Source organism: Adiantum capillus-veneris, chromosome 22, assembly GCF_014529385.1.
Source record: "Adiantum capillus-veneris isolate H3 chromosome 22, ASM1452938v2, whole genome shotgun sequence".
NCBI classification, from domain to species: Eukaryota; Viridiplantae; Streptophyta; class Polypodiopsida; order Polypodiales; family Pteridaceae; genus Adiantum; species Adiantum capillus-veneris.
In genome coordinates this window covers 55467352-55483919 of record NC_140952.1, presented here as the reverse complement: position 1 = coordinate 55483919, position 16568 = coordinate 55467352, and the positions used below count along the sequence as shown (strand labels likewise).

Here is a 16568-nt window from a genome sequence, read left to right as displayed (position 1 = left end):
CTCTCAATCTCCAATCTTAGGGAATGTATATATAAAGCCTTATACTCACAAAAAACAAAAATAATAAAGAGCAAGAGCAATTAGCAAACGAGTATGCATAATAAAAGTCAAAACATTGACCCAGACCTACATATTCACATCCGGTACACTGAAACAGAAACCTATGTCATAAAACACCTTGATACTCATCACTCGAGTGATGGAGGGTAGGTAGGATTAGTACGATAGGAGTGTTTCTGTTTTAGAGTTGAGTGATTAGCAAAGTTCTTTCTTCCCACTGATGTGCCTCCTAGAGGTATTCTTTGTGTTTCCTAATGTGTACAGGAACGTGTTGCTGTTGTTAGGATTTGGACCTTCATGGAATCTTTCTCTTGTTCACACTTCAAATCAAGCACGACCATCAACACAAACAGGTGTTTCTTGTCCATTAACATGGCCCCTTATCTTTTTTGCATCTATGTTTTTCTGCTTTAATTGTGATTGGTAGCATAATATCCAGCACATTTGCTTAGTATCAAACATTAAATTCGATGTAATTTTGTGTCATAATCACTTGTCTAGGTTTAAAAATCAAGCAGTCCAACTAAACTAGTTTAACCAAGTTAAGTGTTAGAGATCTTCTCTTAATACCATGGGGAATGCCTTCCTAGTAATCAATGGTTACTTAGGTTCTTAATCCTATTTAGGCAGCATTGTGTGAAATGTACTAGGGCTTTCTAGTGGGCTTAGTCCCTATTGACCTTTAGCTTAAGTATTATAAATGGAGTTTACTAGTGTGATGAGCCTGGGGAGGGTAATAGTGTTATATGACCCCCCAAAGTTACAAAATTAAAATGCTGAAAACGAACAAACAAAAAAATCAAAGTGCCACAATGTAAAATCTTAAGCTGGAAGAGAAATCTCAGCTTGATTTGGTACTTCACTCACATGTATCGCCTATGGTACTAGAGCCCTAGAGGTTCCCAGTGTGGGCGATTTTCCTTGAAAAGCAAAAAACCCAAGGCATACAAAATAAGCACACATATCAAAATGGAATCACTGTGAAAAGACTTTGGGGGGTCAAAGAAAAAGTAATCAGTCAGGCGATGATTTTGTGAGAAATTCCTTTTATCGTAGCTTAACTACAAGGTCTTCTAGGTATAGCCTCTAGTCAGCCCTCGAACATAAAATACTTGGCTCTCGCGATTAAACAACTTAATTGACCAGAGAAAATTGAGAAGCTTACCCATGGTATTAATAGTCGATCTTTAGTGCCTTTCGACCGTTAAATTAGCGACCCCATACTTGTTTAATTTTTTACCTTTACAACTGTTTATGCGTTACATTATATTGCAATTTAATGTTTATTGCTGACAAATGGTTTAAAATTTTGTTACCAATCAAATTGTTTTCCCACAATTGCATATGATTTTTTATTGTATATGAGAATGCAATTACTGTGCCAATGTTGTTTGATTTTGTAGTGACTGAAGAAGGCTAAGGACATTCATCTCAAATGCTCTTCCACCTCGACGAACAAGCTTCAACTCAATAGCTTTCGAGGATGGAATCTAGATCAGAAAGGGGGGCATGTTAACCCTCACGGCTCACGGACACCCTATCACCTACGACGGACGTTGTAACCTACGATGGATGTTGTATTATTTACTTAGTAGAGTCAGGTACCGGGCTTGTCGGTCCAATAGGAAAAGGGTAAGAGTGATCGCCGATGAGAGGCGCACTCTAACTGGAACATTCAAGGGATTAGTTGGCTAAGCATGGGCACCCAAGTGTGAATGGGGAGAGCTCATATAAAAGTCAACTAAACCTAAAAATCACTCATTCTCTCATTTGTGCAATTGAAGAGTGCTCTTGCTCCATCTCCATCTTCTTCTTCTTCACCTCTTTGTGCATGTGTGTGTGTATGCGAGAGAGAGAGAGAGAGAGAGAGAGAGAGAGAGAGAGAGAGAGAGAGAGAGAGAGAGAGAGTGCGATTGAGAATTGCAATGGCGGCACGTCGGTTGAGTGCGGCGCGGTGGCGGCTCCTTCTTCTTCCTGGCAAGGAATCCTCCACGATAGGAAGCGTAGAGCGGTGAGTGACACACCATCGCCATCTTTGAGCTTACTAGTTTAGTCTTGTTGTGTGCTTGGAGCCATTTGTGGCTCGCACACAGTGTATCAGCAAGTTCCTTGCATGGACGCGTGCGACATACGCGCACATTTATCTCTCTTTTTGAAGTATTGTTCATGCCTATCTAACTAGGTGTTATGCTTTTTTTGCTCTCTCCATCCAAGCACTCTTGCTATGCTCATTTGGAATCTATTCTAATGAAATGCTCACTATGTCTATGTTATTTTCCACTACACACAAGTTACTAGACCATTAAAAGTTACATTGGTACCAGAGCACAAGGTTTCGCTTTTCTTGCTCAAGAAGGGAGGTCTTCAAGCTAAATATAAATTGTTGGTATTATTAATTGCAATTGAGTAAGTAGAATAGGGATTTTTCAGCCTTGCAGTGCGCCTGCTTCGTGTAGATAACGGGGCATCACCATCGAGAGCTATGGTCTTAATAGTGGATTCCTACGGGGCTTGCCTACGGTTTAACCACTATTGAGCTATTAGAAGCTTGACAGGAGCCGGTACTATTCTGGTGTTGAAAGACCCGCTCTTCTATTCCTTGCAATTAATGATATTCAAGCCATGGGTACAAGAGCTTGAGTGCTTTTCTAAAGGGGTTAAGAGGAGTAGCAACTAGGGCTTGAAGTGCCAAAGTACACCTTAAAAAAATTTACACCTAAAAGTTCTTAGAATGGCTGACAATAGTAAAGAGAGTGAAATTAATGTTGATATCTTTGATTTTGCTAATGAACAGGCTACTAATGATGCCCCTATACTTGTTAACTACCTTGTTTCTAGGCTTTAACAAGCCATGGGCAATCCATCCCTCCAAAGTGAAGTGCAACGGTAGCTACGTACTCATGGGATTCTCCAAACTACCCACCAAGAAGAGAGAGTACCTAGGAAACCTCCTTGTGAGACTTCCAAAAGAGGCCTTTCTCCGATAAGGGAAGAAGAAGAGGATCCGTACGAAGGGCTCAAAAATCTACTACTTGACGATGCAGAGTTCTCCTTCCCAAAGGAAAACTCAAGTTTCAATGGTAGAGCCTCCACAGAAAGAACGAGAAAGAAGTCTCCTGCCACCTCGGTGGAGATGGCTCCACAAAGACGGCGGGCAAAACGCTCTCCAACACCCCCTAAACGGAGAAGAACATCGCACACTTCTCCACACCATAATTCAAAGAGGGACGAAAGAAAACAAGAGAAGAAAAAGGTGAGAAAGAGGTCACCCTCTTCTCCATTGTCTTCATCCTCTTCCTCTTATGAAGAAAGTGATGGTGCAAACAAGGAGGAACAAGGGAAGAAAAAGGCGAGAAAGAGGTCACCCTCTTCTCCATCCTCCTCAAATTCTTCATCTTCTGAAGAAAGCAATGATGCAACTTTTGAACCACCAAAAAGAAGAGGCCATAGGAAATCCTATGCCGCGTGGAAGAAGTTGTCCAAGCCCAAGAAGCTCAAAGAGGGAGGAAAGAACATCTCTTTCCTTACCTACGATGGCACCTTTGGTGCTACGCACAAAGTCTTGGCCTTCATCCAACAATTCGATGTGGCATTTGGAGATGAGGTCTTCACGGAGTCCTCTAAGCTACGCCATGTAGATATGCATTTTCAAAAGTCCACCAGACAATGATGGTCTAGCCTATGGGCAAACGGTGAAGCTCCACGAACATGGAAAGCTTTAAGAGCTTCTATCATGAAGCAGTTTTTGGCTATCAATGCCAAAGACAAAGTACTCACCGAATGGCAAAGTTTGAAGCTCTCTCCCTATGAATCTATTCACAAATATGTAGACAAGTTTTGGGACTTACATCTCAAAGCCATTGTCTTCAAAAAGATAATTTTTGGAGAGAAAAAACAACAATTTTGTGCGGGTCTAACTAAAGATATAGCGGAGTATGTCAAATCCCAAAGGCCACGCACCATATCTGCGGTCATACACCGTACCATGGTGGCTTCACGAATCAATTTCCAACAAGGGACTAAGAGAAATCTTAAGCCCATGAAGAACACGGAACGTAATAATGAGCCCAAGGGGAAGGACAATGTCCAAAAGTCTCCTAAAGGCAATGCCAACAACAACAAACCTAAGGAGAAGGGAGTTTGTAAAGGAAAAAAATAAACTCTCTCCATAGATCTTGAGCGTTATCATAAATATAACCGTTGTTTCAAGTGCAAGGAAAAGGGCATGCCTATCGTGCTTGTCCCCAAAATGAGCCTCCTAGAGCTACCTTGGTTGAAATCCAAGAAGAGGATGCTCACCACCACAAAGGATCTCCTCTATGCCATGCTTGGGGAAAGGTAAGATAACATGATGCTTTTATTCTCTTTGACCTTGGTTCTACTCACAATTTCATATCCACAGAGTTGGCCACCAAGCTAGGCATCCAAGCCTATGAGATGGGAGATGTCCTACCCGCCGATGGTGCAGTTAAGGGGCAAGAAGCCTCAGTCACTCCCTTAATTGGGAAATTGAGGCTCCATGTCCAAAGCTATGTGGACAAGGAGGACTTCTTCATCTCTCCTCTCAAGCACGAGGATGTAATCCTAGGGGCACCATGGTATGATCGCATGACTGCCAATGTTAAATTCCCTGAAAAGAAAATCTACTTTAGATTCAGGGAAAAAGATATGTTCATAGATGCTAAAGAGTTGGGTAACACCATACCCATTGTACATACACAAGCTTTCAATAAGTCAATAAAGAGCTCTATTTTCGTGTACATGATTTTTGTTAAAGATTCTCAAAATGAACCTAATACTTTAGCAAAAGAAACTATAAACAATCACAAGGAATTAGAGTTATTCAAGGGATTTCAAGATGTTTTTATTGACGACATCCCTTGTGAACTACCTCCTAAACGAGGCAATGATGACCATGCAATTGAACTTCTTCCAGGAAGTTCACCGCCTAATAAACCTCCTTATAGAGTTTCTCAAGCTCAACCAGAGGAGATTATGTGGCAAGTGCATGAGTTAGTTGAGAAGGGCATGAATCAGGCCTAGCTCATCTCCATTTTGTTCACCCGTGTTATTAGTGCAAAAGAAAGAAGTCACATATTGTATGTGTGTTGACTATAGAGCACTAAATAGGATCACTGTCAAGAATGGGTTTCCCATTCCACGGGTAGAAGACCTATTTGATAAGCTGCAAGGGTCGGCCTACTTCAATAGGATTGACCTAAAAAGTGGCTACCATCAAATAAGGATAGTTGATCAAGACATTGTAAAGACCGCATTTTGCACTAGGTTTGGTCTTTACGAATACATTGTCATGCCTTTTGGCTTGACCAATGCACCAGCTACCTTCAACTGCTTGATGGAGAAGCTATTTAGGCCTCACCAACCTTTACTAGAGTGTGCTTTGATGATATAATCATCTACTCTAATTCACTAGACGAACAAAAGAAACACCTCGAGGTAATATTTCAAGTCTTATGAGAGAATAAACTTTATATTAATCGAAAGAAAAGTGAGCTTTTCTTACAAGAGATTCAGTATTTAGGTCACATTATCTCTCAAGATGGCATCCAAATGGATCCATTAAAGTTAGAGGTAATAAAAGGATTGCCTAATCCAAGGAATCTACATGAACTAAGAAGCTTTATAGGTATGTGTGCATACTATAGACGCTTCATATAAAAGTTCTCACAAATTGTGGGACCATTACATGACCCTAACAAAGAAAAACGTTAGGTATACATGGTCTGCCAAGGAGAACAATGCTTTCGAAAAGCTTAAAGAAAATCTTATCTCTCAACATGTGCTTACACTACCGGATCTCTCAAAGCCATTTGAGGTCCAATGTGACGCTTGTGGCCCATTGCCTTGGAGCTGTTTTTCTCCAAGAAGGGCACGCCATAGGCTATGAAAGTCAAAGGCTTGACCCTGTTGAGCAAGCTCTAGCTATATATGAAAAGGAACTCCTCGCAGTTTTGCATGCCTTAGAATCGTGGAAGCACTATTTATTGGGGACTCCTTTCATTCTGCGGACGGATCACCAAAGCCTTAAGTACTTCATGATGCAAAACAAGATCTCCGATAAACAAATGAGGTGGGAAAATTTCCTTTCACAATTTCATTTTCATATTGCTCACATTGCTGGCAAGCATAAACAAGTAGCTGATGCACTCTCAACACGGCCGAGAGTGAATGCGGTTTCCATAGAAACTCACAATGATCTATCCTCTATGATAGATGAGTACGCTATTGATTCTGATTTTAGAGATGTGATTTCAGCCCTTGCATTAGAGAAGAAAGAGAAACCATTTACTTTACAATATGGTTATCTTCTCTATGGCAACAGACTATGCGTTACTAACTCACTACGTGAGAAAGTAATGTATAAATCTCATGCTCCTCCTTATGCGGGGCATAGAGGGATTCAGTCTACCCTAAAAGGGATAGAAACATATTTCTATCGGCGTGCCATGCAAGCAAACATACAAGAGTATGTTTCTAAATGTGTGGTATGACAAAAGATGAAGTTTGATAGAGGGAAGCAACCTGGATTGCTTCAACCTTTGCCAATCCCTGATTCACCATGGGAGAGCATATCCATGGATTTTATCTTTGGATTGCCTAAGTCTATCCATGGGAATATGGGAACATGGACGATAGGAGATGTCATAAAATCTAATATCTAACCAACCCAAATGATTTTCTCATATTAAATTGATCACTTAACGTGGGAGAATAAACGGGAACAAGTGTTAAGATATAGATATGTGCTTATAGATCTATCTCAACACGGGGCCAATGGTAAAGGGGCCCAAATGAGAGATGGTCTAGCAAAGAGCAAGGCTAACCAATGGAGCATAAGACCTTAGGGTTAGCTTCATTGAAGACCTCCAATAATGTGTGTAAAAGTCCTTTGACCTTAGGTAAGCTAGGGTTGAGCTTGAGGCGGGAACCCGGCCCAAGCTCGAGGTGCTTGTCGTGCTTGAGGTGATTGTCATGCTTGAGGTGCTTGCTTAAGGTGCTTGAGGTGCTTGATCTGCTACATGCTTGAGGTGCTTGACTTGATACTTGATTAAGGTGCTCGAGGTGCTTTGACATGCTTGCCTGAGATGCTTGTGGGAATACACCCTAGTCCAAGTGCTTAGTCATGCTTGATGACTAAGGTGCTTGAGCACCAAAAGTCAAAAGATCCCTACAAGAGGGGGGGCGAGCCCTTTTCCTAGGGGCTAGAGAGAGAACACACACTCACACACACAAGGAAGGCCCAAGCTTGAAGAGGCAACAAGGACACATGTCAAGCCCCTACCTATGTTACCTTCATGAGATGCCTGAAACCTATTGGTTGGCCACCCAAGGGGTCCAATAGTAATTTAGGATATTTAATTAATTGATTTAGCATTTATCTAGCCCTCTCTCTCTCAAAGGGGAAAGGGGGACACTTGTCTCAAGGCTACCCCTACTGCTTGTAATGCCTCCTGCTCATGATTGGCTAGGGCTGGAGGGGTCCAATGAGCTTCAAGCATGAGCTACAAGGGGGGGTCGACCCAAGCAAGCTAGGGGGTTGCTTGGGGGGTATACTCACCCACACACACTCACAAACACTCTCATTGTGTGCTATGCAAAGTGCAAGAGCTCCCTCTCCAAGCAAGTAGAGGTTGAGAGCCTACACCAACACTCTTGGCTATGGAGTGCAAATCCAACCAAGAGCCATGCTTCAATGCTTAAGCTTGCCATCTCCTTCTTCTTCATTACTATGCTATTATGTATGCTAGCAACAAGAGTATGATAAGTGAGGAACTAATTCTTTCTCCTACGAAATGTTTCTTCTTCCTCTTCCCTACCCTCATTCCCTGCTAGCTCTCTCCACCTTCGAAGGTGTTTGAGGTCTTGGGACTGAGGCCTGGGATAGTTAAAGCTTTCTTCAAGTTTATGTTATGTTTGTGATGCATGAAGCTTTCCATCTTCATTGCATCACCTAGGTCACAAGGAACACAAAGACTGTATTGTAACAAGTCTCTCTTAATGGGAGAAATCATAATACAAATGCCTATTGGAGGGGGGACCCGCTCCACATAAATCCGGTCCTCAACTGTTGTCATGTTCTCTAAATTCTCTCTCTTGCAAAAATATTGTTCATGCCAAGTTAACTAATTGCTAAGATTATGTTGCTATCTTCAAATATGTTCACCCGTTATGCTCACAAAGTTATTTCTCAAAAGTACTCTCATTAATTTCCGCTACTCTCAAGTTAAATAGGCCAATTCCATTACAGGAGACATATTAAGCAAACAAGCTCATTTTATACCTGTCAAAAAGACTATCAAAGCCCATCAAATGACAACCCTTTTCATATCACAAATCCTCAAGTCCCTAAATTCTGGAAGGGTCTCTTTGAGAATTTAGGGACAAGGCTAAACTTCTCTTCGGCCTATCACCCGCAAACAGATGGCCAAAGTGAAATAGCTAACCTAACAATTCTTGATCTACTAAAAGCCTACGTAAAGAAGGTAGATCAAAGGTTCCAATGGGAGAGGTACTTACCCTTAGTGAAGTATGCCTACAATAATATTGTGCATACCTCGATGGGAGAAGCACCTTTCAAGGTAGTTGAGGGAAGATCCAAAAGTCCCCTGTTAATTAAGGTACACACGAAGACCTTCGCTACAGATGAGTATAGCTAAGACCTACAAGAATCTTTCCAAAAGATAAAGGATGATATCTCTATCTCATAGCAAAGGCAAAAGGCTGCTGTTGATAAGCACAGAAGAGGCCAAGCCTTTAAAGAAAATGATTGGGTCTTGCTTAAATTTCCCAAGGCTCGATTAAGGCACATGACGGGCAAGAATCATACCGGACACTAAAAGTACTATGCTAAGTTAGCAAAAAGGTACTATGGTCCCTTCCAAATTCTTAGACCAATCAATGAGATGGCCTATCAACTCAAGTGATGCTATCTTAAAGTAAAGAAGGGCGACCCAAAGTTTTTCAGAGTTAATTTGGATCATAGATGGGATATCTCAAAGGTTAACAAGATCTAAAGCAACACCTATCGTTAAACTTGAAATCCGAGTGAGAGCTGATAGTAAAAAGAAGCTTGGTGCAGGTCTCAATGAAGTGGGAAATGGGAAGAATAGATGCACAACCAAGATCCAAAATTTAGAGGACTTGAGAATACTTAAGGGTAAGCATTCAAAGAACACGGGCATGGAAACTATCAAGGAAGGAAAAGATGAAGGAGTTGAATTTATTGGATCCAGCCCGGTAAGTGCAAAAAAGGTCAGTGAAGGTGAGAAGAAGCAAAGTTGCAGCCCCAACCTTGGCGGATTCCCCAAACACTAATGGGGTAGCTGAGATAGATGATAAAGATAACAAGGCTGAAGAAACTGTTAAGAAATCCTTTGCTAACAAGGAAAGCAAGAGAATATGGAGTAAAGGGAGGTCAATAGTCAAGAAGAATGCTATTCCACAAGACCAATTCAATTGGACGACATCAAACTAAAATCTCATGTTGGTGTCAATGTTGATGTATCAAGTGCATGTGTAACAAATGCAAAAGAAGAAGCTAATGTTGTGGAACATCGCAATGAGGCAATGACCGAGACTGCTTGGGGAAGCTACCTGGAATTCTCAAATAGCTGGCTAGCTTGTACAACTAAAACCAAGATTGGAGTTATCATAGTCTTAACATGTGATAGAGAGAGAGAGAGAGAGAGAGAGAGAGAGAGAGAGAGAGAGAGAGAGAGAGAGAGAGAGAGAGATGTAGAGGGAGACAAAAGGTAGAGAGAGAGAGGGGAGAGGGGAGAGGGAGAGAAAAAAAAACCTTGCTCAAAAAGCACACTCTAGATACTTGTTTGGAGCGAGCTTTTTTACTAGAGCAATATCCAAAAAAAGCTCCCTTTGAAGCTCACTCCAAAAGCTTGCTCCAAACCTCTACTCATCTGCCCAGCCAAAGAATACACCTGATCCAATCTCCAAAAACCTTCACAAATTTCACAAGTTGTAATACCCAAAAACAAAGAACAATTCACGTACCCGAGAGAGAGAGAGAGAGAGAGAGAGAGAGAGAGAGAGAGAGAGAGAGAGAGAGAGAGAGAGAGAGAGACTCCATATGACAAACCCAGTTGGATGACTCAACCAACATGATATTAGATCATGCCAACATGGAACCCTACCATTTCTTTGGCGGCAAATCCGGTCGATTTGACGATCATTTGTCGAAAGGAATCAACAAGAGTTCACACATCTTCACACAATCTAATTAACAACAATCAAACTTTCCATCAAGCTAGCATCCATTGGAAGTGAAAGCAACATATTTTGCTTGTCTTGAAACTATTAGGCAAGCATCAAGCCAGCATAGATTCCAGATTCCTAAACTTAATATGCCATCAAACACCATGAGGTTCCACGAGGGTGGAGGCCAACAAACAAAAGGAACACATGGCAATTAAAAAGGCAGAACATACTGCATCAGAGGCTACATTGATGGCTTTAGAGAAAACAACAACAGGCCAGTTGCATGAATCAAGACCATGTAAGAACCTTTTAAAGAAACATGCACAAAAGTGCAAGCTGCCTCTATCGGTTATAGTGTGGTGAAGACAGGTGAGATACATTCACCAATGTTTAGTGCCATAATGCAAAACCAAGAAAGAAGCAAAAGATGCCCGTAAGCAAGCGAGCGTTGAGAAGCAGGTCAAGCATCTCTCCGAACAATGGGCCACGGATCTTGCAGACCTAGGCTTCGAGGTAGCGGATGCTTTTCTTGGGACTACCGAGCACGCCCCTTTGGATTAGTGTACCTGCTTTGTGGAGACATCTTGGAATAGGGCCCTTGCACGTACGTGTACATGTTCTCGGCCAGGATAAAGTCCACAATAACACGAGGATGATGTTGTGCATCTTGATCTACAGGCAAGAGCCTTTCAACACGAGTTCCATAACGTGGAGAATGTTGGCATACTTCGTAATGTACTCTCATCCATGTGTGCCACAAATGAATCTTATGCACAAGCAACATAATTCAGTTTCTTTTGCAAAGATGATGCTTTCAATTGCTGAGAAGAGCTATCATTTCACCTTGAGGGCCAGTTAGATAAATACTAATGCTCTAGCTAGATATTAAAGACCAGATAATCCAAAAGCGAAACTGGGCTATGGAGTTTAGAGCACACCTCGACCAGACCAGAGAAAGATTTCAGCAAGTAGCAAGCAGTGTATTGGAAATGCTTGACCTCACAGCTCCCATGCTTCTAGTGAGGGCTGCAATTATGTGAGTACAATGAAATCATAGGTGCATTAACAAGTCTAATGCCCATGCAAACAAGTTTAATGCCCATGCAATTCTTCAATTGTTGATACGATATGATTGTAGCAAAGCTGATTTCTCTCAGTTCAACAACATATTCTTACTCTGCATAGTTGCTGAAGATGAAGAACAAGACAATTTTACCCATGCTGTGCCGAGCATTTACATCAACGTGTTTTGTTGGTTTTGCATTTTGCTAGAGTGTGGTAAATCAGTGGACATCACGAAGCAATGAATGAAAGCCACGTGCTTGGTGCAAAAAATGGACAAAAGCTAATAAGGCTGCTGCTGCATGGCAGGCCAAAAACCCTCATGACATGGAAAGCCAAAACTACTGAGGTAGTTTCTGTGTTTGGCGACCCAAGCAATTTTGTACACAAAAACGTAAAAGCTCAGTTCCTGTACTCGATATGAACGCCATCACCATGCAGTTGGTTGCTTCTCTGCTTGTCCAACCACTTACATTTGGTGAGTCGATATCTGCATTTGCTCAAGGCTCTCTCTCCCCCCGCCGCCGCCACACACACACACACACACACACACAACACAGGCACAAAATGTATGTCTTTGGCGCAAGGAAGAGACGACCTGCCCAGGGTTGCAGCTCAATTCTTCTCATCACTGCGATCTTGGGAATTGTCTTCTTTGTTTCGTCTGTCTGTGTGCTTGTTAACCAAGAGGTGCTATCCTCTGTGTGGAACAAGCTTGGCATCTCGGCAATCTCAACTGTGAATGCTCAGACATATTGCTCTGATCAAACAACAAAAGACTCGCCTCCAGCTGCTTGCGATGATCTTACATGCCTCAGCAGATCCCAGCAATATCTCTACAGAAACCCTGCCCACATCAAGCCCATACCGGACCCTCTTCTCAAAGCATGGGCAGCATACGCACAAATGCACAGATATTGCTCTCACCACAATTGGTCGGCACTCTTCTTGAGCAGAGACAGGTCCCCCACAGATCACAATGATGGATGCCAGTATCTTATTTACATAGAAGGCAGCGAAGGATTGGGAAATGTCCTCCTTTCCCTCACTTCTGCTTTTACTTTTGCCATGGCAACAGGTAGGATGTTGCTACTTGACAGCAGAGCGAACATCGCCAAGCTTCTATGCGAGCCTTTTCCAGAATCTAGCTGGGTATTGCCGCCCAATTTTCCGTATAGAGAGCTTCTTGATTGCCCATCTCTTGGTCCTTTCAGGCATAACAACACGAATGCAAGCTGTGTCAGCTTGAATTTGCAACACAATATTCATCACAAAGACCAGCAGTTGTTTTGCGAGGATGTGTATACATCTCTACAGGATGTGAAGTGGGTAGCTTGGACAAGCAATCAGTATTTCCTTACAAATCTGCTGTTGATACCGTCTTTCTGGCAGAGAATGCATCCCGTTTTTCGAGGAAATGTAGGTCAGATATTCACCTTCCTTGCTAGGCTACTTTTACTACCAGCCAATGACACATGGGCGATTATTTTAAGGGAGTTCTGGAGCTACCTCTCTGGCGCAAATGCCCAGCTTGGGGTGCAAGTAAGGCTCTATGGAAGGGTAGAATTTGATCTCGAAGCCAATGATAGAATCATGGAATGCTTGCTGCAGAATAACCTGCTGCCAAGGTTTTCTGAAAAGGAGAATTTAACTGAGCTTTCAATCCTTCACAACAGGAAGATGGAAGCAAGAGAAAACCACGCAGACATTGTGGTGATGCTAGCTTCTCTACAGGGTAAGTATGCGCAAATAATGAAGGATCAGTTTGCAAAACTCCCGACCAAAGGAACGAAAATGGTGAGAGTGCATTCTGTGTCACAATTAGGCTCCCAAAAGAAGGGCTTTGAGCAAGCACAGCTAGCCTTCGTAGAGATGTGGCTGCTGAGCTACAGTGACAATCTGGCTACAAGCAAAAAGTCAACATTTGGGTACATAGCTCAAGGGTTGGGTGCTATACACCCATACATTTTAGATCTGAACAAGGGTGAGCACGCATCACCTTGTGTGTTGGGCCAATCAGTGGAGCCGTGCACACACTATCCAAAAATTCCGAGATGCCTTGGCGCTGATGCAAACTTAAGCATTGACCATAAGCAGTGGATTCGAACACACTTTAGTCTCTGCCAGGATCATGTTGGTGGCTGGCAGCTAGTTCCAAGTGGGGCTGCTCAAGGCAACCCAGTTTCTTTTGATTTCCTTTGAGGTAAGGATCGCCAACCTGCTAGCTTTAACAGAAAAGCCCCATGTGACATTTCATTCTCATCAATTAGGTGAAGTAGAAAGCATAAACCACAGGATGACACAGGCATACAAGTGTCTAATTGTAACCATTCAATCTGCAATGAAAATTGCTAATCTCCACAAGCTGAACGGTTTGAATTGGTGCTCTAGTTTTGTACAGGGAGGAAGTTAAAGTGTCGGTTCGTAGACTGCCATTTTCTCTACCTGTTTACATGGCACGCTATGAGCATGGGATGCATGGTGCAAGAACCTACTCGGCTAACCCGTGCTCAGAGATGAGATTGTGGGCATCACATTTTTGCAAAGACAATTTCCAGCTGAAAGAGAATTTTTCCAGGTCACCTTTGGTACACCATAGATGCAACAAAGAAGCTCTTGGTGAGGATGAGCGAAGTTTTGCTTGTGGCCTAGCACTTCCTCATGGATGACAATAAAAGTTGGGTTCATGGTTTAAGAGTATTTGAGAGCTTTTGGTAGGTTTGCAACGAGCCCAATGCTCAATTTTGGCGTCCTACTCATGCATAGCATATGGGTTTTCTAGGGTAATGCCCCCTAAGGAAGTGGAATAAGCCTGATAATTGATGGACTAGGTAAAGCTAGTGGTAAAAGCCTCTACCTAGGTGTCGTCGGTCTTGATCTAAATAAGGATAAATGAAAAGTATATAAAGACTCTCGCCCTGTCACCTAAAGAAAGAGTGTTTGAGAGTTGTTTGTGGGTTTGTCAAGGATCCTCGATTCATGCTTGCTTCACAGTGAAGTCAGTCATTGTTTGCGGATATGAGAACTAGTAGAGATTGGCTATCTATGATGTCCTCGGCTTGAGGTAAGTGTTGTTTTTTCCATGCCACATGTTTGAATTGAAATATTTCTTGGAACATGTGCATTTTTTTATGTAGTGTGGTGGACCGACCCAATGCATACTCCAGCCTATGCAACCTTTGCGGAGAGATAGCCTCCCCTTAAGGCACTAAATAGAAATTATTTTGAGAAAAATGCAATGTTTAAAGTATTTTAGGATGGTTCTCTGTGTGCTTCACGAGTAATAGTCTGTTTTATAGCCAACGTGGCATAGTGGATAGCTACACACACAACAAACACCATAATGTGCCAATTTTGGGAGTTATACCTGGTTATGAAGGGAGACAATCTTACAATGTATCATGATTGGTACAAAGGCATGGTGCTCACGTCGAACTCAATGTAATTTACCAAAAATCACAAGCTATGAGAGAGCTCTTCTCTATGAGCAATCTAAATCTTCAGCTATATCGTACTTACAAGGTGGATACATGAATAGGTGGACCAAAAACCTTGTTCCGAACACGGGTTATCTAGCTAGTATGAAGACTAGTTCTTGGAACAGAAGAAAACAATATCTAAAGGGAGAGCATTAAAAGGCTGTTGTTTATGGTATATTTTGCGAGTATTTATGTGGGTTAATGCAGGGAATGAGTTGGTTACTCATAGAAGTCAGCATTACAAACTCCACAAGAAGATTTAGAAATTTTCTCATGTAGGAAAACGGAGTCTTTTCCAGCGTTTTTCATACAATGAATAACATCACGAGCTTCTGCTCGAGAGGCTCCGCATACCCGTGGGGGCCGGTGGTCCCCTGCCCCCAATCGTACCTAGCTAGGTATGCGGAGCCTCTCGAGCAGAAGCTCATGATGTTGAGGTAAGTCACAATGTGGGAATTATTGTGAGAATTTGTCCAAAATTTCTTGTGCCCGTGTCCACTGCAAGTTTGGATGGGGGGGGGGGGGTGGTTTCCTACAGTTGTGTATAGTTTCTCCCTACTACCTTCCCCGTGTTGATGGTGAAAAAAAAAAACAAAAATGTTCATGAATGTGGAGTCTACTTCAACCTCTAAAGTCACTGTTTTTGCAATTTCAAAATCACTTAAATTACACAAGGGAAACTTTCTTGGCAACTAGAACCCAGCTAAAGGTAAAAGGACAGGGAAATTTGCCTCTCTCTCTTTGTGTTTAAGATAGTGGATGGACCATGCGTTTGTATCAACTGAGATAAAGGACTTGGTCTTCTCTTTTTAGATGTCAAACACTCGTGAAAACATATTGGCAGAAAGTAGTATGTGAAACATCCAGAACAAATTTTGAACCTCTCTCACTACAAGAGGTACTTCACATTAGCGACGCTCACAGTGCGACGTTCAAAAGTGAAAATCCACGGCGTCGCTATCAGCATTGCTATGGGCATCGCAGCATCGCTATTCTATTTGTTACATAGCAACACCCATAGCGATGCCGACATGGGTAAAAATATTGGAAAAAAAGAAGAAGGCTACTTACTATTAGTATAGTAAGTACTCTGAGTCGATTGCGTGACATGCACATCAAATTAATTACCTGCTACTACAAGCAGGAATTGATCCAAATTACCTTTTATGGGTAACATTGGTTTAATGTATGAAGTTGATTAATTTAATTAATTAGGCATATAACTTGAATTGATAGAGCGAATCCTGACCTACCAATCATTTTTTATACCCAGCTTTTCTCTTTCCAAACAGATTAGGGCTATACGGATTTGAACCGTAGACATTCTCGGTTATGCAGATCCGAATAGAAAAACAAATTCTTAAACTGCTTGTTGAACCCAACATGCCGCTTTCGCGGCATCGGGCTCTTTGACCAGCTGTTCGTCCCTAAACCGAGAGCGCCTGAAACTCAGATCTCAGATCTGAGTTTTCGACGCTCAAGCAAAAGAGGTAACCCGTGCTCAAGCAAAAGAGGTAACTTGCGCTCTCCCTCTCTCTCTCTTTCTTCCACACACACACACACACACACACACACACACACACACACACACGAGGAGAGGAAGGAGAGCAAGGTATGCTCCTTCCCTCTCTTCTCTCTCATGTTCCCTTCCCCTCTCTCTCTCTCTCTCACACACACACACACACACACACACACACACACACACACTGTGTCTTTGAGAGAGAGAGAGAGAGA

At 42.3% G+C, this 16568-nt stretch overlaps 1 protein-coding gene and 1 pseudogene across 1 annotated transcript; both read left to right on the top strand.

The window, feature by feature from the left end:
• Nucleotides 1-8888: 8888 nt before the first annotated feature.
• On the top strand, nucleotides 8889-11600 carry LOC147429392 (uncharacterized; annotated as a pseudogene).
• A 96-nt stretch (nucleotides 11601-11696) lies between these two features.
• On the top strand, nucleotides 11697-14399 carry LOC147429391 (putative fucosyltransferase 8). The gene is made up of 2 exons (XM_086495148.1): nucleotides 11697-13558; nucleotides 13747-14399. The coding sequence occupies exon 1, from the start codon at nucleotides 11776-11778 to the stop codon at nucleotides 13555-13557; it is 1782 nt and encodes a 593-aa protein (XP_086351274.1). The 5' UTR covers nucleotides 11697-11775; the 3' UTR covers nucleotide 13558; nucleotides 13747-14399.
• The last annotated feature ends 2169 nt before the right edge of the window (nucleotides 14400-16568 follow it).

What these genes read in the sequence shown, in the direction of transcription:
- LOC147429391 (XM_086495148.1), top strand. Translation starts at nt 11,776, where the DNA reads ATGAACGCCATCACCATGCAGTTGGTTGCTTCTCTGCTTGTCCAACCA.